General features: G+C 39.8%; 1 protein-coding gene across 2 annotated transcripts in view; it reads left to right on the top strand.

Annotated features, from left to right (window-relative positions):
• The window catches only part of SLIT1 (slit guidance ligand 1), a 3,022,655-nt gene that overhangs the window by 2,616,132 nt on the left and 381,480 nt on the right, over positions 1 to 25,043 (top strand). For both annotated transcript variants that reach the window (XM_044056244.1, XM_044056245.1), the window contains exon 26: positions 15,753 to 15,916. In XM_044056244.1, the coding sequence (XP_043912179.1) occupies positions 15,753 to 15,916 (164 nt within the window). The remainder of the gene's footprint in view (positions 1 to 15,752; positions 15,917 to 25,043) is intronic.

Below are 25,043 nucleotides of genomic sequence, written 5' to 3' on the forward strand. Positions count from 1 at the left end.
ATTTGGTGGGATAAAATAGCATCAGCTTGGTTTTGTTTGGATTAAGTATGAGTTTTGCATCTGATAGCCATGTTTCAACTGATGTGAAGGAATCTTGTGTTATTTTTAAAAGTTCTGGGAGTGTTGAAGCAGATCAGATAAGGGTTGAACCATCTGTGTTTTGGACTAGTGTAGCATGTAGGGTGGCAGTATGAAGGTTGTTGGTGAACAGATTGAAGAGATGGGGACTAAGGATGGAGCCTCGTGGCACACCTAGAGTAACAGGTAAAAGAAAGGATAGGTAATTTTGCCATTGTACGGCTTGTTTGTAATCGGATAAGTAGTCCTGAAACCACGTAAGAGTGGAGTAGTTTAGTCTGAGTTTAGATAAAACAGTTAAGAGTTTATTATGAGAGACAGTATCGAAAGCTTTTGAGAGGTCAAGAAAGATAAAAGATACAAGGTTGCCGTAATTCTAGTGCTGGTTAATTGTGTTAGAAAAGCTAATAAGGGCTATGGTAGTGCTATGATAAGGGTGAAATCCATGCTGGGTATTTGATAGAAGTTTATTGGATAAGAGATGGAGTAGGATTTCAGTATGAATGCACCATTCAAGGATTTTTGATAATGGTGACAGGATGGCAATAGGCCGGTAATTTGTTAGTTCAGTTTAGTTTCTGCCATTGTCTAGTGGTATAATGTGTGCTATTTTCCAGAGAGATGGGATATGTTGTTCCAAAATGGAGTGGTTAATTAGTACAGACACTTGGTATGGCTTCTGCTGTGATTTTAAGGTATTCAGCAGGCAGTTTGCTGCAAGGGTGGTAGGTTTAATTTTCTTAAGATATTTATATATGGTGCTAGTTGGGACTGGTTGAAGGGAAAAGAGGTTGTTTTCATGGGTTAAGGCTGACAGATTAGGTGGTGGAGTTAGGCAGTTACTACTGATGAGGGCGGTTATGGATTCAGTGAAATATTTGTTGAACTTGGTAGTGATATTTTCAGTGGAGTTAGTGTTGAAAGGGGGAGGTATCTTGATTTGTCCTGGTTGCAGAATTTTGTTAATGGCAGTCCAGTATTTTTGTGGATTCTTATTGTGTTTTGATTCTATGTCAGTATAGTGATTTTTTTGTCAAGTATGATATGCTTTTTACATTTATTTCTTAGTTCACGGTATAGTTGTTGATTTGTTGTAGTTTTGCTATGGGCCCAAGTTTCACAGGCTTTATCTCTTTCTTTTAGAAGTGACCTAGTTTGTTTGGTAAGCCAGGGGGCATAACTGGTATTTATTCTTACTATTCTAACAGGGGCTATGTTATTTAGGATGTTTAGCAAGGAGATGTTGAAATATTCTACTGCAGTGTCTAAGGGAGGAATTTCAATGGATTCCATTTGCAAAGTCTGAGGGTAGACACAAAGTCTTGAGATTTGAAATTTTTTGTTTATCGTATTTGTCGGTAAGAGGAAACTTTTACTGGGTTTACATGATGCCAGAGAAAAAATGTAGGGAGGTGGTCACTGAGAGAGTCTGGGAGAGTACCAGAGTGATATGATAGAACAGACTGGTTAGTAAGGATCCAGTCAAGGATGGATTCCTTTTTTGAAGCTTTATCAATCCTGGAATTAGTTTGGATTAGTTGAGTGAAGCCATAGAGGTTTATATGGTCAGTAGGGCATGGTGAGTTACAGGAGGACCAATTGACATTGAAATCACCCACTGTGATAGTCTCCTGGAGGAGAGTTATTGCAGTCCATTGTAGGATGGATTCAAGTGTATTAATATTGTTGCCGGGGAAATACAGGATCAGTGAAACCACTATATCTGGGGAGCATATTGAAAGGGTGGCATGTAGATCTTGTATTTTGTTAAGGTTGCTTCTTATGTTTAGATTTATTATGAAGAAATCAGGTGCTTTCATGGGGAGGTTTAGTATGTTTTAAAGTTGGGTTGTGGGAGTAGTGGGGGCTGCTTACAGGGCCTGGGTTGGGGTGGATGTCTCCACTAAGAATTAGTTGGGATGTTATGAGGGAGATTACTTTTCGGTATTTAGATATGAATTTGTCATACTGCATGGATATATGTTTTTGTGATAGTTGTGGGAGTAGTTTATATGTGGCTAGGTCAGTGTGAGAACAATTAAAGACAGTTGGGTATATAGTGGGTAAGGTAGGATTAAGGTGGGAGTGGATGGGATGGGATGTGTTGGAGAGTAGGATTCTGATATGATGCGAAGATAATTATGGTAGGTGGTTAGATGGGCAACAAAAGTAAGAGCTAGGACAACAATGTAATGTAAGGTTAGCATCATATCCTTTTTTATATAGTAAATTGAGAAGGGTGGTGGGTAATGTACTTAAAGGTTAGGTTGAATATGGATTTATACTACTGGAAGGGGGTGTTTAACAATCTTATGTGTGGTAGGGGAGTTAAGTGTGTAAGGTATTTAAGTGGGGCATCTAATTAGTGTGTGTTTGTACTGGAGTTGGGTTTAGTAGGTGTGGTAAGGTAGGTAGGTTGTGATTGGCTGTTTGAGATCAGGGGAATTTTGGCCTATTTATGACATAAGATGTAGTGGGGGTGAGAATTGGGGGTAGGGTAGGGGAGCAGAGTGAGCCTGAGTGCAGTGAGGGTGAATGGAGTGGGTTGAGCCCGCCTGTGGCTGTCACTAAGAGAGAGAAAAAAACAGTTTTGCTGATCCAGAGCAGGTTTGCTTTCCAATCTACTTATTCTATGTTTAGAAGCATAAAAATGGTTATCAGAACATATGAGCAGTCTTCAAGGTAAAGTTCTATGTTATGTTAAGAAAAAAGGGTGATATAGCTTAAGTTGTAAATGGGGAAGTACACTTGTGGTTGGGGTGAAACTCTTAACATTAAGTGGGCAAATAGTGAACAAGCAGTAGGATAACTGTTACAGCTGTCGACCCCAGCAATGTGTTCCCCAGTTGTTACACTTGAATATTTTAGTCAGAATGCCATAAGGTTTAACCTACACTATTTACTGATGGGAGGTGTTATCACATGCACTTTGATATGGTCCCGAATGTTGGATTGAAATGGAGTCCACAATTGGGGGGTTTCAGGGCTGATCTTAATATGGGCTGGAAGGCATAAACTAAACTGAAAATATTAATTAAAACAGTAGTGTATTAATATAGGGTAAACACACCAAAAAACATTCACACTGTCCTTTTTGAATAACATTAAGATGCACCCTTATAATAAGCTCTGGTTCCTTTTATAAAGAAAAAATAACATAGCGAAGGGGACTATTTAAATGCATACAAATGAGCAACTCTACAATGGATTACACAGACAAGATTCAGTCACATTTTATAGCTATTGTAGGTAATAACTACACAAAGGTTTTCTTAAACAGTGTACCTCATATTCGCTAATTTAGAGCTGCAACTTCCTAAGTCTATCTATTTTACTTGGCTAACAGCAACTACTGTAGGTTAACGTTACAACTATTCCCATCTGTGCACTGTCCTACACAGGTTTTATATATATATATATATATATATATATATATATATATATATATATATATATATATATATATATATTATGTGGGGAAGTGTATGTATATTTATATTTATTTATATAGAGAGGAAAAAGAGTGAGCTATCATGTATATATACACATATATATGGCTGTAATGCAGTGCATCATCTACTCAGTCAACAGTTGGTGTTTCATAGACTGTCAAACCTTTGTGCAGTCAACAACTGTAGTTTTATGACATGCTGAAGTCCACCATACAATGGTTAGGTTGTAGCTTTTATTTTGTTTTAAAACATTTTAATAAAAGTTCTTTTAAAGAAGAAACAAGGAGAAGCGTTTTAACAAGAATTTCAACAGCAGTAGCCACGGAGAAAAGCACCATTCTTTGAAAACATACATTGGTAAGGGGTGTTTTTGTTGTAGTCACAGTTGTTTTATGCGACTGTGGAGAACTGTATATATTAGTCAGGGGGTATGAGGGACAGAGCCCCCATACACACTGTGTTTTATTTGCTGTTGCAGGAGTTTTCTCCCATTTATGTTTTCTACAATACAGTTGTCGTTTGTGTTTTTTTTTTACTTTGGATTTAGTATCACGTTTCCAGTTGCAAAAGTATAACTTTGTGCTTAAATTTGCAATTAGATATGGCTGTAGTGGAATGGTAGCTAACTTATCTGTAATCAGTTGTTTTTAACAGAATATATATGAGGGCCAACTATTGTGTTAGTTGACAATTAATGATACAGTCAAACAGACAGATGTATATGTATAGATATACAGTAGGTATAAAAAAATATTAAGTGTTCTTGCACTAGCTAGAATTCACTCATAGCATCAGAAGCATGCAATCCACCTTAGATCTTTGCACCAACACTCCACACACTATTACTCAGAAGTTCTTCGAGTTTCACTGTTGCAGTGATGACTTGTGGGATTTCCTGCTTTGAAATCCCTTGGCTGGCCCAACTACCACAGAAAAATTCCCCTCCTCCTTAGGCTGTCAGATGCCCTAACAGACATCAGTGTGCTTGGGTATATAAGGAGCCAGCCAACTTCATATCAGTCTTTTCTTGCCATTAGAGCCCAAAGCATTGTTTCAGTGCATCGGCCAGCCCACACCAGAGAGAAGGCATTGGAAAGATAAGTACTCCATTGGGAACTCTTTTTCTCTTGTTTTAACTCATGTCAGATAAGGTAAACAATTGTCTCTGCTGTGGTAGGCAGATCCCACACAGAGACTTCCAGTCACTTTGTGTCACGTGTTTAGGCCCAGATCACAACGTCCCTAGTTGCTGGTTTTATGCCCGTTGTAATTCTAGGACAATCAGATGTAGGGCTGATATATTAGCTAGATTCCTTACTCCTGAATCTTCTCCTCAGCATCCGATGGTGTCCACCGTTCATCAGAGTTTGGGCAGCCTAGGAATAAGAGGGAAAAGGATAAGAGACTCAAGCTTAGGGCCTCGGATGGCAACCATTCTCTGTCTATTTCTCCTTCAAGGCTTGTGATTATTGAAGAAAGTGAGGTGCTTTCACAGCCACTTTCTGTGTCTGAGGTGGTGGCACAGGTCTCTGTTGAGACCTCTTCTGAGTCTGACATGCCACTGGGTCCCTCTACATCTGCATAAGCCTTTGTTTTCAGACCATTGGTCAGGTCCAGGGCCACTCAGCATGCCTCTACTTCCAATGAGCACTCATTAACCAGTAATGCTCCTATGTGGCTTCAGCCTACACCAGCTCCTCATTCCTCCAGAGAGACAGAAGTCAGAATTTCGGATGCCCCTAGACCCAAGACCAAAGTGACTCCTAAAAGGGGTGCTTCTGCAGGACCTTTGCCTTGGCCTACTGGCTCCCTTTCTCAGAGATATCAGCAGGAATTGGTTAGGCTAGCTGAAGACCTGATCTCCATAGTCAGATCTAGACAAGTCCCTGTGGATTCTTCCCAAGGAAAAAAGGAAATGGGATCCTACTTCTGAAGTTTTCTCAAATCCTTTTGAATCTGCTGAGGATTCTGACCTACAGGGGTCTGTTTCTGAAAAAGAACTCTCCCTCACTTCTTTTGAGGAATCAGATTCTGAGAAGAACCTAGCCTCTGCTTCCTCCTCAGAGGATATTACCTGTGGAGAGACTCTCCATGCTATGAGGGAACATTTCCAGTGTGAAGCACAGGAATACTCTCCATCTAAAAAGAGAATTAGGGAGTTCCTGGATCTGCCACACCACAAACCTCTTGCTATTCACCCCATTTTAGAGGTGGTTAAGGATGTCTTCTTGGATTCTTCAATGAATCCTGATTCTCTTCCCCCAGCCCCTCAAAAACAGGCAGGTCATATAGGGTACAGGATTCCAATAAATACCTTTTCAAACTCCTGCTGATCCAGAGGTGGTCAGCCCAGTACCCAAAGGGGTTAGAGCCAGTTCCGCTATAAATCCTTTACCTATGGATAAAGAGAGCAGGGCTCTTGATAGATTTGGGAAAAAAAGTATATGGCTTAGCCACCCTTACCATGAGGGCTCTCAACTGCCAATTTCACATTATTAAATATCAGCAAATGATCCTGGATCAGCTGAAAGAAAAAGTCTCTTCCATTAAGGATAAAAACCTTTGTAAGAAACTTTTGGATCTTTGCCACTCCAGTTCACAGGTAGCTAGGCATTCCTTACACTGTGACTATGATGCTATGGAGGCCTCTAGCCAGGTGGAAGCCACTGGTTCTGTTATTTGAAGGCATGCATGGCTAAGGGAATTATCTCTTCCTGACTATGTTAAATCTAACCTTCTTGATGCCCCACCCCACCCCCCCCCCAATGACAAGGATTTCCTCTTAGGGTCAAAAGCTGAGGCCGTTCTTAAAAAAGATGGAAGACAAAGCTATGCCTGTGCAGACTGTGAAAGACTTCATTCAGGTTCAGCCACCAGGGTTTAATAGTAACTTCCCCACTAAACATTAGTCCTTTCCCTCCCAATCTAGAAGCAGGCAGAGGAAACCCCAGCAGGAAAGGACACAAAGGCAGTGACAGCAACTGCAGAGACCCAGGCAGAGGACCTCAGAAACATTCAGGCAAGGGAGTTCTAGTCCACAGCATCTGCCAGAGAGCAATAATGACTCACCCACCCCACTGTCCTTTGTCTCTCCCACAAGACTTGGAGGAAGGCTGTCCATGTTCAAGCAAAATTGGCCCCATACACTTCAGACAAGTGGGTTCAAATGGATACAAACTCACTTTCAAAGAGCCATTAAAATACTCAGGCTACCTGGATATTCCTCTAAATCAACAAACAGAGACCCTCTCTCAAATCCAAATTTTGTGCTCTCAAGGATCAGTGGAACCAGTTCCAGAACATCAATAGGGAAAAGGGTTCTACTCCAAGCTATTTCGGGTTCCCAGAAAAGAATGCAGTCAGCATCCTATCTTAGACCTGTCCATCCTCAATCAGTTTCTCCCCAGGGTCAAACTCTTACAACAGATGCCTCAGAGATAGCCTAGGGGGCTCACTACCAACACTTCCAGTCCTAAGGGAAGTGGGAGATTCAGTTCAAGGATAGGCACATAAACTGAAAAGAACTTATGGCAGTGCAAAAAGGACTAAGAGCTTTCAAGGAAAAATGGGAGCCAGGGATCCTGTTAGTAAAGACAGACAACACCACAGTTATATGGTACATAAACAATCAGGGAGGCACCCACTCTTACCCTCTATGTCATCTAGTAATGCAAGTTTGGGAAGCTGCTCACTCTCTGGGGTTGCAACTCCTGGCACAATACCATCCAGGTGCTCAAAATACTGTAACAAATCAACTCAGCAGAAACTTGATGGACCCCCATGAAGGGCATCTGCATCAGGAAATATTTCTCAGTATGGTACAGAGATGTGAAGTCCTACAGATAGACCTTTTTGCCACCAAGGGAAACACTCAACCGAAAAGATTCTGCTCCAGAAACAAACAACAATCAGCCTGCAAGACAGAAGCTTGCTCCTTCCTTTGTACTCATCTCTTCATTTATGCATTCCCTCCCCTACCGCTACTTTCTTGGGTGCTTATAAAGATAAGAGAAGAGGGCCCAAGGGCAATACTGATAGCCCCAGACTGGCCCAGGCAGCACTGGTATTCCTCTGCTTCCCAAACTAACCGAGAATCCATGGCTGTTGCCTCAGAGAGTCAACCTTCTAACTCAAGACAAGAGAAGGATTGTGCACCCCAGCCTTTCAGCTTGGATAATTCCACAGCATCCAGGACCATGCCTGTCATAAGCAAACAGGTTCAGGACATTTTTAAGGGGGCTAGGAAGCCTAGTACTAGGAAATCATACTCAGCAAAGTGGAAAGATTTTCCATCTGGTGCCAACAGCAGCACCACAATCATGATTCAAACCAGATTTCTGTCTTTCTAGATTACCTGGCTAGTCTGGTTAATAAAGGCCTTTCCTACTCCATTAAAATTCATACCTCTGCCATTTTGGTCCATACACCCACTCTTCCTCCTGTCTTTTTTCATCTCTTGTTAAGGCAATTTCTTTCATAGAGTCATAGATTAGTACTAGGCTAACTGCCCTTGTGAGACATTTTAAGCATAAACAATTAGCCCATGTGAGAATACACCCTGTACCTTGTGTCTGTAAGGTAACCATTATACCAACCTCCCACATAAGGGAGTCATCCACATCAGACCTCCCAGGAGGCAACCTACCTCTCCATGGGACTTTAATTTTTTTCTGGAAAAACTGACTCTGCCTCCTTTTGAACCTGCAGCCCCTGTCCATCTAAAGTTTCTTAACCATTATACCAACCTCCCACATAAGGGAGTCATCCACATCAGACCTCCCAGGAGGCAACCTACCTCTCCATGGGCCTTTAATTTTTTTCTGGAAAAACTGACTCTGCCTACTTTTTAACCTGCAGCCCCTGTCCATCTAAAGTTTCTAATTTAGACAACTGCCCTTCTGCTGGCAAACACCTCAGCTGTTAAGAGTCTCTGAGCTGCCAGCTCTCATGGTAGTGGAGCCATTCTACATCTTCTGCCCAGACAAGGTTTCTCTCAGAACAACCCTTCCTTCATGCCCAAGGTGGTCACTGACACTTCTCTAAATCAGGCCATTCACCTACCCACATTATTTCCCAACCCCCAGAACAAAGGGGAAATACTTCATTTTTTGGATACGCATAGGTAGTTCCAGTACTATCTTGACAGAACTAAAGCCTTGAGAAAATCTGATCAACTCTTTGTGACCTTTACCCCTGGCTCTGAGAGAAAACCAGCTTCTAAACAGACTATATCAAAATGGATCTCCCACTGCATCTCATTTTGTTACAGCCATCATGGCAAAAAGTGACCTGAGGCTGTCAAGTCACACTTCACTAGGGCTACTGCAACCAACCTCTGCTGCCTTCCTGAAAGGAGTCCCTACCAAGGACATTCTGGAAGCTGCTACTTGGTCATCTTTGCATACCTTCACCAAAACACTACCACTTAGCAGCCTTTTCCAGGTCTAGAGCAGGATTCACCACTGCTATTCTGCAAGGCATCCTCTCCTCTCCCTAATCTTTTTCTATCCTTTTCAGCTTTGGGAATCATCCCACAAGTCAAGAGTGCAACAGTGAAACATGAAGAAGAGTACAGTTGTATACACTTACCGTAAATGTAGATGTTCGACTGTATTCAATGCTGTAGTCTTCTTTCCCTTCCTTCTTCCCCCTTAGCCTACTAGGTAGTCAACTTTAGAAGCTTCTACTTTTTAGGAGGCAAGAAAAAACTGATATTATGACATCGACTGGCTCCCTATATACCCAACTACACTGACATTGTTTAGGACATCCACCAGCCTAAGGAGGAGGAGAATTTTTCTCTGGTAGTTGGGCTAGCCAAGGGTTTCCACAGAAGAAATCCCACAAGTCAGGACTGCAACAGTGAATACACTGGAACAGCTACATTTATGGTAAGTGTACACAACCGTACTTTCCTCCAACTATGTACCTTCTTAAAAACAGCCTCCCTGCCCTTCACCTTGCATTTCCACCTGAACACAAACATGGAGATATTTCATAAGTATCTAAATTTTTATTTTTTTTATTTTTTTTGGGGGGGGGGGTGACTGAAAACAGCCTTAATGCTGCAGTGTACTTTCTAGTTACCTAGCAGCTTGTCATAATGATGTCTGCAAGATAAATAAATTATTTTCCCTGAGATCTTTCAAATGTGTTTGCCATTTGTTGAGAAATGTGCTCCGTCATTTAGAAATAGTCAATTCCTTCCAAACTTAATGTGAAGGAACAGCGTGAGCATTCCATGATCTCACAAAAAAGATAATTATAGTAGCTGTTAAGTGTCCTGCATTCCATGTCACATTTCAAACTGTTTCCCAATGCATTTTTTTTCAAGTCTTTAGCCATTTCTGTAATTGCTCTGACATACATGCTTTGCACAAGAGTACATGTGAGCCAATGTACTAACAGACTGCACTACTGCTAAAATAACTTGGACATTACTGCTTGGTGTTTTAACGCTAATCACCAGATAAAACAATGAAAATGTTTGATCTCAACATTTTACAGTGAGAGGGATAGATGTCAGCTTCTAAGGATGGTATGGAACCTTAATCCAGTTTAGTTTGAAAAGTGAAGTTATAGTATATATCTCCTGTTCCTAATTAAGAGTTCCAAGTCAGAACTTTTGTACTGTCATTGCTAGTGTGCTTACCTGCAATGCATGAGATTATTAAGCCAAACACAGTGTACAAACCCTTTAGGTGATGTTTACATGATATACACATGATGTAAAAATGTGTACATGGTGAACTTTGTACCTTGTTTAAGTGAAAGGGGAATAGTAGACTCACCATATTTACTCAAACGGTTCTACTATGAAATGCTGTCTTTCTGAAACTAAGCATGCTGACAGGATGAAAAAAATGCTCGAAAGTCAAAAGGGTGAAAAAAAAACGTTTTAGTCCTTTTTGGAAGCAAGCCCCCAACACCCTTGAACTTTTATATACGAATGCCACAGTTACACCCACACACCATCAAAAAAGGGAGAAATCTCTTCAAACAAATTAATCATTGCCATCATAGGCTAATAAACTGCATCAGCAATGATTTCCTGTGAGAAAAAGCATTCAGCTTTATGACGTTCTTTTTTTTTTTCTGTGTGCTACTGACACTCGAGGAGTTTCATCTCAAGCACAGGTAGGGGAGCCTAATCGAACACTCCACTGGTTTCACCAAGATCACAGAACATTTTTAATGTAGAACTGTTGAAATCAACAAGTGTTGTTGATTTAACAGTTTTGAGAGATCTCAGAGTGATGCTTATCAGTGTGATTGTTAGATTTAGAAATCTGTAAAATTACTGGCTGATGTCAGATCACCTCATTAAGATAATGTGTGTACATGTGTTGAACATGAGTTGATGTTTAACACAGCTGCTGGTCAGCACTGTAGTTCTCTCTCTCTCTTTTCTTTTTTATGAATTATCATTTACAGCACTGGATTACTTATGTCAGATAAGGAGACCCAGCTTCTTTTGACCCACAGAAATGGGGACCTGTTATGTTGCTTTCTGTACAGTCATAATCAAGCCTCTGAGAATATTCTGATAAGACATGGAAAACATTTTCCAAAATGGAGTATTGTATTGTGAAACCCACTTCAAAGTACTGTCATTAATTATAATACAGAAGACTATTAACTTGTGGAGCATACAGCATGAAAGCTATTTACGATACTGCTTTGAATATTTATGTGACGTAATTATGAGATGCGTATGTATCACAGTCACTTACAGAGACTGACAAGTAAACAAACTTTTACACACACATTCACATTGTATTGAAATATGTGTTTGCTGTAAGAATATCACTTGGTTTGATAATGTTACGGCCACTTTGTAGGGAGTCTGCATGGAATGAGGCACAGTACAGTAGTTCATTTCTCTCACAGCACACCTTCTCTGACTGATTTCTGCTCAATACACAGACAGTTACATACACTACTGTGAGGCAGAGCTCCTTTACCCCTCATGTCAACCTAATATAGTATAAGGCCAACGTCTGGAGTCCTTGTATTTGACACTACAAAACCCATATGAGGGATTATGACATATAATGCCAACATGTTAAGGGAAGAAGCAGGAAACTTTTACCTCCAAATGATGTGCAGTCTATGTTAAAGTAAAAACCTGGTATCCTGCACTAAGGATTTTGTTGGTCTTACTGAACATAAAGATCAGTGCAGCTACTGAAAATAAAATTGAAATGGCCACCACTAAGCATCAACATGTTATTTAAATCAGCATTACATTAATACAAGTTCATCCCATAAAAACAATTCAATGAACCCATATGCTGTTTTCTTAGATGCTTATTTTAGTTCTGAAAAGCCTTGATCTTGTGGGTTCAGAAACACCTGAGCAGTTTTCTGCAGATAACTACTCCACTGTAGCACTGTGTGCACTGTCATGATGAAGTCTGAATTATTCACCCCTACCATACACACCTGCTGAGTAAGGATGGGCAGGGCTGCACCCCTGTACCACCTTACTCATGTGTCTTAACAATGACCCCAACCCTGCTACTGCCATTAACCCCAACACTCTTTCTCTAAAAGTTTCATATATAAGACACACACACACACCTTACATAACCATATACGCACAGCACTAAACTTATCCCCTTACCTAGCCTTTACTATGACTCCAACCTGCAAACATTTGCACATATACTCCTACACCTAAAGCAGAAACTTTCATTAAATCAAAATAAACCTCCTACACACTAACAGTTCTCAGCATCAAGATTTCTGGCATTCAGAATTGCACTTTTTCAATAAAACGTGCAACAGTTCAATGAGTCGATAAAGGCAAATTGACTGGTAAACATAGTCCTTAGGTAGTTGCAAGGCATGAGACCAGGAGACCTCTGAGGAGTCAAGCCCAGTTTCCCTATTCTCCCAATGCACTGGCTGGTTAAGTGACTTATTCAGAGATCAGCACTGCCAGTGGTGTGAATGGTATGCATAAAAATAATGATCTTATTTGTTAACCAGGTAGGCCCACTAGATGCACAATCCCTTTTTAGGGATGACCTGGGAGCAATGGCTGGTTATGTGACATGTTCAAGGTCATACAGCAGGGAAACAAGGGCTGAGGGAATCAAACTATGTACCACAGGAACTACAGCTTACAACTTTAACCTCTGCACCAACTGCCAGAATCCTGATAGCATACCCTGCTGGCCTTCACATTATTGGCATTATTGGTGGTAGTAGTGCGGATTTAAAACGTATACTTTTGGCCATTGCCTGTTGGTGGCACTGGGTAGGGTTGTAGGCCCATGCCATCCCAGATGTCCAGTGCTGCCCACACTTTCATTACTATCTTATTCAGATAAGAACCTTAGGGAATACTGAGTGTTTCCTCAGATAAAGCAAGCCCAGATTTAGCACAATGTGGTCACATACGTAAGCCGTGAAGTTTAAAATTTAGGCTTGTCTTTCTATTTACATTAAGACATATAATCTTATATTTCCTGTACTTAATGTAATTAGTTTGTTCTAGAATGACAGTCAAAAGTATCCTCTTAATGCTTTCTAATACTCTGTTTCATCATTAAACAGACTGTGGGTAAAGAAGGCTATGCTCCAAACAGATATCGGTACTTGAGTATTATCGCAACCAGATTTGTAACGTGGTGTAATTGATAATGTTATCACAGAACGACTTTATCTGTACTGCCAAATGGACTGCAGTCCTCAGTGATTTTGGGATAATACATGTTATATACTTTTTTCCAGCCTCATTATCTTAACATTGGAGTTGAGGCCCGCAACTCCCAACCCATGTCAGGCCATTGTGGAGCATGGGGGACTTCCCTTTACACTGATACAATTTTACATTGCTCGAAATAAGACACGGCAGAAGAACAACTGTCTAAACTCACCTTCACCCCTATAATGTATGCTGAGCTGTACAAAGTAATGTCCTTATTTACATGTGTATTTTTAAACATTTCCTTTTAGTCTGACTTTATCGATGGCTGAATTAAGGCGTCCAATCCATTTTCCTTTCATGCTTTTCTGTTTTTTTCATATATAGCAGTACGAGCATGTGTAACACGCTTCACCTAAAGACAGACTCAATCCTTGGCTTATTTTTATGCCTTTGGATGATTTGTGTATTGCTGGTAATGTTTTTTCCTAAATGACTATTCAGGAAGACTTAAGAGAGTCATAATTACATTTCACTGTGTCATTCGTAAGTATTTATTAAGTCAGTTAATGTAGAAATGATATGTAAAAAATGTCCAGATTTTGAGACTTAGATATCAAAGTAAGTTAGGTCGGAAAAGTATGTTAAATATTTCTGGCCAAACATAATGAATTATGTGACACTGGAAATCTAGTTGCGATAATACACAAGTACCCAGATACCTAATGGCTCTGTGCTGCACTATGGTTAGGTAGTTTTGCTTTTTTATCACCAAATTTCAGTCCCACACAAGCTAGTCTGAGTTTTTTGTCACTGACTAGAAGCGGCAAAATTGCAATGCATGTAAATATTAAGACATTTTCTCAAACCATTCAGTATTTGGTCACTATTTAAAATAGCACTCTAGCTTGGGGTCCCCAAGTTCCCTCATTAAAGAGTTTTAGTTTTAATCCAAGATACTGCACTCCTTTTCCTTTCTTATCTGTCTTCTTTTATGCTCATGAATTAAATCAAATTACTGCCAGCCTTGATTCATGATTGTAAAAGTTTCAGTTCTGAAGATTTTGTCCCAGTATATTAAGGATATGCTGTTTCCCCTGCTATGATAAAAAAGTTAAAATTGATCACTAGCTAAAGAAATGTACAGAAGTTCAGAGTCTAGGCATGCATTAACTCTTCCTGATGAATAAACACACTTTCTTTTATCAGATGTATGACAAAGGAGGAGCAGACTAAATGCACTTTCAACCAACTCTGCAGAACAGAGGTCTAAAACCCCAGCTGTAACCAAGATGACCTGACAACAGTTAGAAGTCCAGGCTCTGAAGAAGCATAACAGGGGAGAGCGGCAGTGACAGACTGACTCTACTTTAGCCAGATTACAGGCCTAAACTCCCTGAGCTACTGAGTGTCTGAAAGCTCTGTTTCTTTATTCAATGTCTTACAGAGAGTCTGGAAGCTCTATCTCTTTATTCACTGTCTTACAGACTTTTGAGGAGAGATTGCTATCTTCCTTATTGCGCCACAAGATACCCTGGATTGTCCTGGACCTTCTGTATTTCTGCAAGCCCAATGGCTCCACCAGTACTAGAACCAGGGACCTAAATCTTCTTAAACAGATAAATAAACACAGTGGAGAGCAGATTTATAAGCCATCACCTCCCAAAACTTTGTAATAAACCTCCCCTGCATGGTAAGCAGTGTGAAATGTCTATCCTCCCTTTAAACATAGCCTAGATGACTGGATGGGTATGCGCAAATGTACTCTAGGATTAACTGATATTGCCCTCCTGTAGAAACAAGGTGCATCATGATAGAGGGCAGGAAAATGCAAATGATCATAAGATTCAGTGGCCATGGACTATCTATGAAAATTAATGATTTAGTGATAACTGTACACAAATTATAAATGCATATGTCAGAAATATCTGCATTGTAATAACCTGTGCAAACAGATTTAGTTTCCCTGACTTCATTGCACTTTGAGCATAACTGCAACGCCATATGTTTGATAAATTTTCTTTGAATGCTTTCAAGACTTTTCACTCAGCAAACATTAAAAAGCACATAATGTTAGATTAATTGCTATACTATTGAAGTCAATACCACTGATTATATCTGCTTTTGTGTACTTACAAAATAATTTTACTAAAGAATGTATAGCAGCAAAGTAGACTTTTTAGTGTAACTGAAACAATAATTAACCCACATTTTCTTACATTTTCTTTGAATGCTTTCAAGATTTTTCTCTCAGTAAACAACATAAAAAAACATGTAATGTGACATTAATTGCTTTACTTTTGAAGTTAATACTTCTGAGTATACCTGTTTTGCTGTTCTTTCAAAATAAATTTAATGAAGAATGTACAGGAGCAAATAAGGCATTTTAAGCAACAGTCTTTTGTTTAAATATAGTAGATCATTACGCATGAATTGTGAGGCAGACTTTTTTATAGGCAAGTACATATTTTATTAAGTTATAGTTATTTGCTGTGACTATAGCTTAGATAAAAAAATGAATAAATAAAACTACCAGTTGTCTTATTATTATTTCTTGATATTTTCAGAGCTATTGGTGCAAACCCACTATACTGTGATTGTGGTCTCCGCTGGCTGTCAGACTGGGTCAAAACAGGATACAAAGAACCTGGTATTGCCCGTTGTGCTGGACCTCCAGGCATTGAGGGCAAGCTCCTTCTTACAACTCCCGCAAAGAAATTTGTTTGCCAAGGTAAGATAGAATGCATACTGCATTATTAATAAGGACAGTTTACTAGAAATAGAGTCATCTTAAGTCCTTAGTTTCAAATTCAGGGTTGTCTGAGGTTTCTAATCACATTTATCCAGAATTACCTTAACTAAACTGTTTGTTTAGCTTTTGATAGTGCTATCAATTATTTCTTGTCGCTTGCTGTCATCTAGATGTCTTCAGATTCCATAGTACCTTATTGCTCATATTCGTGTTAGTATGACCCCTGTAGGAAAACCTGTCTTAAATCCCTATCATGATTTTACCCCATCCTCCACCCCACACTCTCCACAATACAACCTTCAGGGACCAACACTGAGACAAATTCTTGTAGTAATCGAACAACTGTGCGCAGAGCTCATTGTAAATGGCGCCACCTATACTGAGAAAAAAGGTATAGTAAACCTATTGACCTACAAATTCATCTCCAACTTTACATCTCTCTCCTTATCAACCTTCCCTCAGGAAGTACCATTAAATATATCTCAACCTACTATCACTAGGGAACATGTCCTTAATGCTCTCTCTAAGTCAAGAACACTGGATCAGTGGGCCCAGACAGTATCCCAGGATGCCTTCTAAATAGCATGAAACATGACTTATCAGGCCATGTGGAATTGCTATCTAAGTGTGGCCTCTGAACAGGCTTTGTACCTCAGGAATGGAGAAAAGAACAGTCGTCCCTCTGCATAAAGGTGGGCCATGTACAGACCCTGGACTATACAGACCAATAAGTCTCACTGGTCTTATATGCAAAGCCTTGGAAGGAATTGTCATGGAAATGATCGATAATGATATAGTAAACCTCCAGACATTGGGCCCAACCCAGTTTGGTTTCATCAAGGGCAGGTCATGCCTACTGAGCCTGGTAGACATCTTTGAGAAGGTCACCAAAGCAAGGGATGAGGGCAAAATGGTTCACACTGCCTGCCTTGATCTGGCCAAGGCATTTGACACAATACCCCACTCGGGCATTGTTGACAAACTCAGGAGGTTAGGTACAAACTTGTGTCACCCAGTGGATAGCCAACTAGCTTACAAACCAGACCCAGGAAGCTGGAATTGGGGACTCCACCTCTACAAAGAAGCCAGTCACAAGTGGAGTGCCTCAGGGATCAGTCCTTGGACCGCTACTTTTTGGCATTTACTTCTCTGAAGTCAAGGCCAATATCAGTGGTCTCTGGTTGATTGTAAATTAGGAGCCGTCATTGAATCCTACGCCAACACAAATGTTCTCCAGGAAATGCTGACACAGACAAACGACTGGTGTCAGAGTCATGGACTAAAATTAAATCCCAAGAAATGCATGATAGTATCCTTTGGGAAGTCATCCACCACACTGACAAAACACACATTAGAGATGACCCAGTAGTCAGGGACTTAGGGACACACATAGATGTAATCTAACCTTTGACCATCACTTGTCTACAGTAGTGAGGAAATCATTCTATGTTATGCAACTTATAAACAAAGGTATGGCATCTAGGTCCAAGGAAGTCATTGTTCCACTGTATTCAGCATTCATCTGAGCTATCATTGAGTACAGTGCCCCCTTTGGTATGTACCTAACCAGGCATATCTAACAATTGGAATGTCCACAGAGGTTCCTCACTAAAAATTACAGGGTGTGTCCTATGCATACTGCCTCAAGGTCCTATGCCTGTATTCTGTCCCTTACAGGCTGTTGAAGGGAGATGTACACCTGGTATATAGGACATTGTCAGACTCCACTCTGATGGACTTCCTGCATATCCACAAAACAAACAGCACTAGATTTACCAATTCTAAAGACTTAAACCTTATCTGTGATATAAATAGGACCTGCTGGAGAGATAGGTATGTATCCCAGAGCCTACTCTGTCTATGGAACAGGCTCTACACTCATGTAAAGCAGAGTTCTTCCCTAACCCAATTCAAGTGCAACTTGGACAATTGGCTACAGAACAGGAAATTCATTCCTGGCTTGGCACCTATGTCTCTAATGGACACAGGCAACCTATAATTGGTTCATCTCCCAAGCTCCTGCTTACACTTATCAAGGGTACTATTACTTGTCAGAGATTTGGGATGCATGGCTAGGCTTAAAAAGGCCCTTGTGGTCATTAGCCTAGTAAACACTTATGAACCTATAAGTAGAAATGCAACCTAACAAGAGAGATGTAATTAGAGCTGCAGTATATAGTGGAATATAGTTTTAAGATTGGGCACAGCCAGTAAAGGGATGTACTTCAAGTTCTAATTTCATTCTTAGCTTGGATTTGCAGCAAAGATTCTGAACCATGGGCACCATGCCTGTGTAATGTTTCTTTTCTTGGCCATTCTGATATACTTTATAGTATTTTCCAGATCACTAAGATCCAGCAACAAAAATGACTTGCAGATCACTAAAGCCAATAACTCTTCTGGTGAAGCACTATTCTCTTGCGCCATAGCCAAATTATGGAACTCCCTCCCACCCACAATTACCTCCATACCATCATGCACCCACTTCAAAACTTTACTAAAAGCGCACCTAAAAACATGCTGGCTAGGCCCTTGCAACTCCCACTCTGTCACCCACCCCATCCAACCACTACCTTTCTCTCCACACCACTAACTACATTGATTATAGCAAGCTCAAATGCTCATAAGCCTAGTACTTATTATACAGCAGGAACTTCTTATTGTAACATTTGTTAATGTCTGATATATACTTCGCAGATAAAGATTCTAGTTGTCTATTGATGTACTATGTTCTTCATCTGTAAATATGTTTGTAATTAATTGCTATGTTAAATTGTTAATCACTATGTAATCCAATGTAACTACTGTCTGTTTATTTTAACTGTGGAGCTTTTCTCCCCGGGCCTCCGCTGAAAATGGACCTATGTCCAGTCAGACACTCCCAGTCAACAAATATAAATACATAAATAAAGTATTGTACATGGTAATCAGAACTGAATGTTAATCTCCACAGTTCTAGACAATGTTTGAAGACAGAAACTGTTTGAAGTATACAGATGTACATTTTTCTGTGATAATATGTTTAACAGAATCACAATCACATATAACACCAATGCAGTGAACTACAATTATATTTATAGTTGTTCATCATATTAATGCAGTAGTATTAGCTATATGGGTTATATCCTACCAAGGATATAACAGCCGGCCAACTTCCAAAGCTTCAGGCCACCTTCCACATACAAAAACTGAGCCGAGCTGACTAAAAGACAAGTTTGGTTACAAAGCCCTTCAGAGCTTTGCTTCTGCAAAGAGTATGACCCTCAGAGGCTTTTGAGGAGTGACGGTTAGCTTCTACTTTCCTTTGGTGGACAGATATGTTCTCTTTAGGGGGAAAAAACATCCATTTTCTTAATTTTGTTGATGTTTTATTACTTTCCTTTTCAGGAAAGTTATTTAAAGCTAAGAATGGTGTGTTTTAACAGACTGTCTTGAGACTTTAACATACTTTTAAATGGAGAGCTTATTTTTTTCTGTCAGTTTAAAAGTGGCATAAAATATATATATATTTTTGTTGCTTTTGTGGAGCTCACACAGAGTTTTAAAGTGTTTTCAGAACCTGAAGAAGTCCTATTACCTTTGGATGAAAGCACTCAACATGTGTTATTGTAATAAAGCCTGTTTGCAGCACCTGACTCTGAAGACTTCTTCCTTTCCTTTTCATTACTGGTGGGTGCTTATGGTTTTATTAGAAGGAACAAGTAAGGCTTCCCTGTTGTGTCAGAATGCTCTGTCCATCATTGGTGAAGCTGCTGCTGCTATTAGTAATATGACTGGCCACATTTTTCCTGTAAAAAAAAAAAAGAGAAAACCAAGCATGTATCTACTCCTCCTCAATTTTCTTTGGATAGGAGTAGTTTACTGAATATTCAGGCTATTTCTCCTTCTTGTAAAGAAGTTTCTGGTAAAATAGATATTCCTTTTTTCCTGAAGAGATTCAGGATTCTGAATTTGAATAGGAGGAAGCAGGGACAAATACAGGGTTTTCTCCTCAGATTCCTGACTCAGAAGAGAGTTAATTTTCTGATTCTTCCTGTGGGGGTTTCTCTTTCTCTGAGACTATTGCTAGAATATGACAGTGTTTTCAGTGGGAGAACACTGAGGTTTCTAAGTCCCTCAGAAAATACTCAGTTGTTACAGAAGGATTTTCCAGAACCTACACCTATTCCTCCTGTTATATCTGTTTTATAGGATGCGTTACTGCCTGTAATTTTCCTAATAGTCTGCCAGCTGCCCCTAAAAAGGCAGATAATATATATAAAGTTTTTCAGTCTTGTAAATGTTATACACTATTCCCAAACCTGACCCAGCAGCTATAGCTTTAATTGATCCCACTATACTAAGCATTTAGTTAATTCCATTTCTACTCTTTCTGATAAGGATATGAAAAGTATTGATAGGTATGGGAAAAAAGTGTATACTTCTGCACATTTGATTTTCAGAATTTTGAATTGTCAGGCTCATATGTTAAAGTTTGTTCTGACAAATTATGGCAATATGAAGGATGTTTCTTCTGCAGTTTCTTCTTGTGATGAAAACTCTGCTTTAAATAACTTAGTTTCCTCTATTGCACAGGTCACTTATCATTATTTGCAGTGTGCATATGACACTGTCAATACTTCTTCCAGAGCTATGGCCTTTGGTACTGTTTTGAGGTAATTTGAATGGCTGCATTGTCAGAACCTACCAGATGATATTAAAATTAGATTTTAAATTCTCACTTGGATAGAGATTTAACATTTGGCCCATCTACTGCAGAGGTGATTAAAAAGTATGATGAAAGGGCCAAGCTCATCCAAGGAATTGCTAAGATTGTTCAGCCCTCCTTTTCCAAATTTTCCAAGGGATTTTCTATCGCCTCATTCAATTTTGGCAAAAAAGAATAAACTGTCTCTACAAAACACAAGTAAATAGGCATTTAAGAATAAATGTTGGGGGGGGGGATAGTCTGTAACCACCCAAAACCAAGGACAGTCCAACAAGACTGAATGACTATACAAGAGACCTTGTGAATCTCTCCCACCCTGTCCCTCTTTTCTTCCAGAAAGTCTGGCTCTCCATTTTCCTCTTTAGCAACATATAGTTTCAGACAACTGCATTTTGAAAATCATTCAAGGTTTCAGATGGCAGTTGGAAGAAATTTTTTCTTTCTAGGGGGTTATTCCTCCACCTCCAGATCAGACTGCTTTGTTTCCACCAGTTCTTCATCACATGCTGTCCCAAGAAGCAAATGAACCAGTTTCTCCTTCTAAGGTTGGGAAGGGTCTTTATTCAAGGATGCTCCTAGTGCCAAAGAAAGAAAGAAAATTATTGGAGACCAATTCTGGATCTTTCTTCAATAAGCCTGTTTTTGATAGTGCCCAAATTAAGTATGATATCACTTCATAACCTGTTACTGCGTCTACTTTTAAGTTTGCTGGGAATGTTAGATTTAAGAGATGCTCATCAGACACACTTATTCATCCAGACTGAAGACATTACTTAAAGTTTAGTGTGTCTGGATCACTTTATCAGTTTTCCACCTTACCCTTTGGGTGATCCACTGCACCAGGAGTGTTTACAAAGTGTTTAGCTCCACTTATAGCTCATTGCAGGCTACAGGGTATCTAAAATTTTCCATATTTAGATGACTTCATTATCTTTGTGGAGTCTTTCTCAAAGTGTCAGAAATCTCTCTCTTGGGTGAGAGACACAAGCTGGGATTCCAAGTGAACATTCAAAAGTCTTACTTTACTCCTTCACACAGGATTGTGTTCCTGGCATGTCAACTACTCACCTCAGTTCAAAGAGCTTTTCTTCCACAGGAAAAAAAATAGATATTCATATAGATCTACTTCTAAGGTCTTCCACTCAGATTTTTATCACTGAGTAGGAATATCTCAAGATTTTGGATCTCATGGTATCTATGATTCTCATGATACCCCTGGCAAGATTCCACATGAGAAAGATACAGCTGTATCTGAACTCTCCTTGGTTCCAGCATGAACACCTTTTATCTTTTCAAATCCCAATACTGAGGCATGTCAGAAGATAAATATTTTGGTGGAGACAACGGATATCCTTAAATCCTGGTTTCCCCTTCTCTTTCCCAGCTCCAAAGCAGTCAGTCACTAAAAATGCTTCAGTTTTGATTGGGGAGCAGGTTCAGGAGGGATAAAAGTGCAGGGGGTGTGGGACACTAAGGACAGATGCAAGCAAATAAATATCAAGGAGATGCTTGCCCTGATCAAGGCACTTAACTCTGTTAACCATCTTTGGTCCCTGGACCTTTTCAAGGACTGGTTACAGACAATACCACAGTCATGTGGTACATCAACAAGCAAGATAGAGCCAAGTTGTACCCCCCTTTAAGACGAGTCTATAGCAGAACATCGAAGTTTTAAAACTTCAAATGTTCTAATGTCGACCCGGTTTGAGTGAATGCTAAAAATAGTGAAGCTGCAGAACACCGAATTCTTTCCTAGGGAAAGAATTCGGTTGGCCAGTTTTGTGGCTCTGCTATTTTCAGTGCTGTGGTGGAAATTTACGGGTCGGGTTCAGGTAAGTGTGAAATTGTGTAATTGTTAGGATTAGGGCATGGGTTAGGTGGGTTAGGGGTGGGTTAAGTGAGTTAGGGTTTGGCTGCGGGTTAGGTGAATTAGAGTTGGGGTGGGTTAAGTGAGTTAGGGCGTGGGTTAGGTGAGTGTGCAATAGTGACGGACCTTAGGGTTAGGGTTTTTTGTTAAGGTAAGTGGATAGATAGTAGTGTCTGTATAGTTTAGTGTAGGGTTAGTTGCAAGATTATAAGTGTATGTGTGTATTGATGTTTTTTAGGTGTGATTGTGTTGTGTGTATGTGTTTCAGAATAGCGAATGTTTTCCCAAGGTAAAAATTTGCTGTTCTGAATGTTCGATATTATGTGGTTTAACTATTTTAGGTTCGATGAAATAGCGTTCACTATTTTCATCTTTCAGTAACGTGATATAAACCCTTTGAGACTAGCCATGTTAGCTTAGGATATAGCTTTACAATATACTCTCACTTTACAGGCATCCTACATTCCATAAGAGCAAAACTGTGTGGCAGACAAGCTAAGCGGGACCAGTCAGACCTTCACGAATGGAAACTAGATCAAGGGGTCTTCTACGATTTAATCCTTCTGTGGGGAGTTCCTCAAGTAGACCTCTTTCCCTCCTCTCTAAACAATCAACTGGCAAGATTATGTTCCAGGACTCAATGCAAGAAGGCCTGGAAGACAGATGCCTTTTCTTTTCCTTGGACAGGAATGTTCCTGTATGCTTTTCCATCCTTTCCACTAATATACTGCCTAATTCCGAAGATTCAGAAATAATCCCCCCAAGATCATTGTGGTGACTCCCTTCTGGCCCATGCAACCATGGTTCTCCCTTCTTTTAGAAATGGCTAGGAGCAGTTACCACAAGCTTCCTCACAGACTGGATCTACTCACACAAGAACAGAGGGTGTTTGATACACCCTAACATCAGTTAACTTCAATTGACTGCCTGGATAATAGGGTCTTAATTCCTTTTGGGCACATGTTTGCTGTGGACGTGCAGCAGGTACTAATGGAGGCAAGAAAGCCTGCTACTAGAAAATCATATATGAGCAAATGAAAAAGGTTTCCTAGTTGGTGCCAACAACACAGCAAGCACCCATGCAGCTCTAGTTGGTCTCTGGATTTGCAATATTTGTGTGAATTACTACTCTACTGCATTTCTTATTCCCCTATCAAGGTTCATTTATTGCCCATTTCAGTTTGTCTGCCCATGGATCCTCCTCTTTCAATGCAGTCTCATTTCAAAATGTTCTTGAAAGGGGTTTTGCATAAGAGGCCTCCAAGAAAACTGGAGTTCCCTCCTTGTGATCCTCATTTTATGTTAAAGAAGCTCCATTTGAACCAGCTAATCTGGCTGACATGAGATTCTTAAGATGGAAAAGTTTTACTGAATCCTCTAACCTCTGTAAGAAGGGTATCTGAGTTGCAAGCTGTTTTAACCCTAGCTCATTTTCTATAGGTGCAGGGTTTCTTTGAGAACAAATGCTTCTATTATGCCTAAAGTGGTATCCTAGTTTACTTTAAGCCAAACTATTCATCTCCGTTTTCTTTCCCGAACCTAAAAATAAGGGAGAAAGAATACAGAATAAGTGGTCAATATGATGAACATAGTACAGTTGCATAAGTAAAACATACCATAACAGTAGATGTTCTAATGATCACTGTTGCACTAGCTGCTCTCTCCTTCGATCCAATCTTGTTTTCTGGTGTGTTTCTATGCCGGGGTGAGGACATTAATTTTTGGTTGTTTCAAGCATTGTCCTTTCAAGGCTCAGCCTCCCTCTCTTCAGCTCAGCTCAAGCTGCCTGACAATTTGGGCATGTGGAGGGTACCCTGAAGCTTTGGAAGCTGGCCAGCTGTTATATCCTTGACAGGATATAACCCATATAGCTAAAGTTACTGTAGCAGTGATCATCTGAACACCTGCTGTTATGGTAAGTTTCACTTACACAACTATACTATATGGACATTCATATTAATAACCTTGCGCCTAATAGTTCAAAGTGTCATGGTTTTCTTATGCTTTTTCTAAAGCCATTGCTTCACCAACTTGTTTTTTTTGTTCACATCCGCTTAAACTTTTAATTTTGTTTTTGAGATGAACTGACTACAACCACCATCTCTCAAATACATATCAATGTGTTGGAGAACTGGAAGCTTTGGCTCCAGAAGTTTCTGCTGTATCTCAATGCAAACAGACTTGCAGAAACACCAGAAAAAAGTTTAATGTGCATGTTATATGGGAAGAAGCCATCAAAGTATGTAATGCATTTAAACTCAAGGATGAAGAAAGAGAGCCAATTTAGCAGTTATTAGACAGAAATTTGAAGCTTAATGTGAGCCAGAGAAAAAGCTGCCATTTGTCAGTCATTATTTGTTCAGAAGACTAAAAAATTAAGCAAAGCCATCAGGTAAAAGTTGCCACAAATAAAAATGAGCAAAACAGAATGAATAAAAGTCCAGCAACTAACACAGCACACACTCGTTAGACGAAATTATAAAGGAAACATCACAGCTATGAAAAACAAAATCTTTAATCCAGCTGAAGGT

The sequence above is a fragment of the Protopterus annectens genome, chromosome 14.part0 (genome assembly GCF_019279795.1).
Source record: "Protopterus annectens isolate FY-2018-M chromosome 14.part0, PAN1.0, whole genome shotgun sequence".
Taxonomy (NCBI): Eukaryota; Metazoa; Chordata; order Ceratodontiformes; family Protopteridae; genus Protopterus; species Protopterus annectens.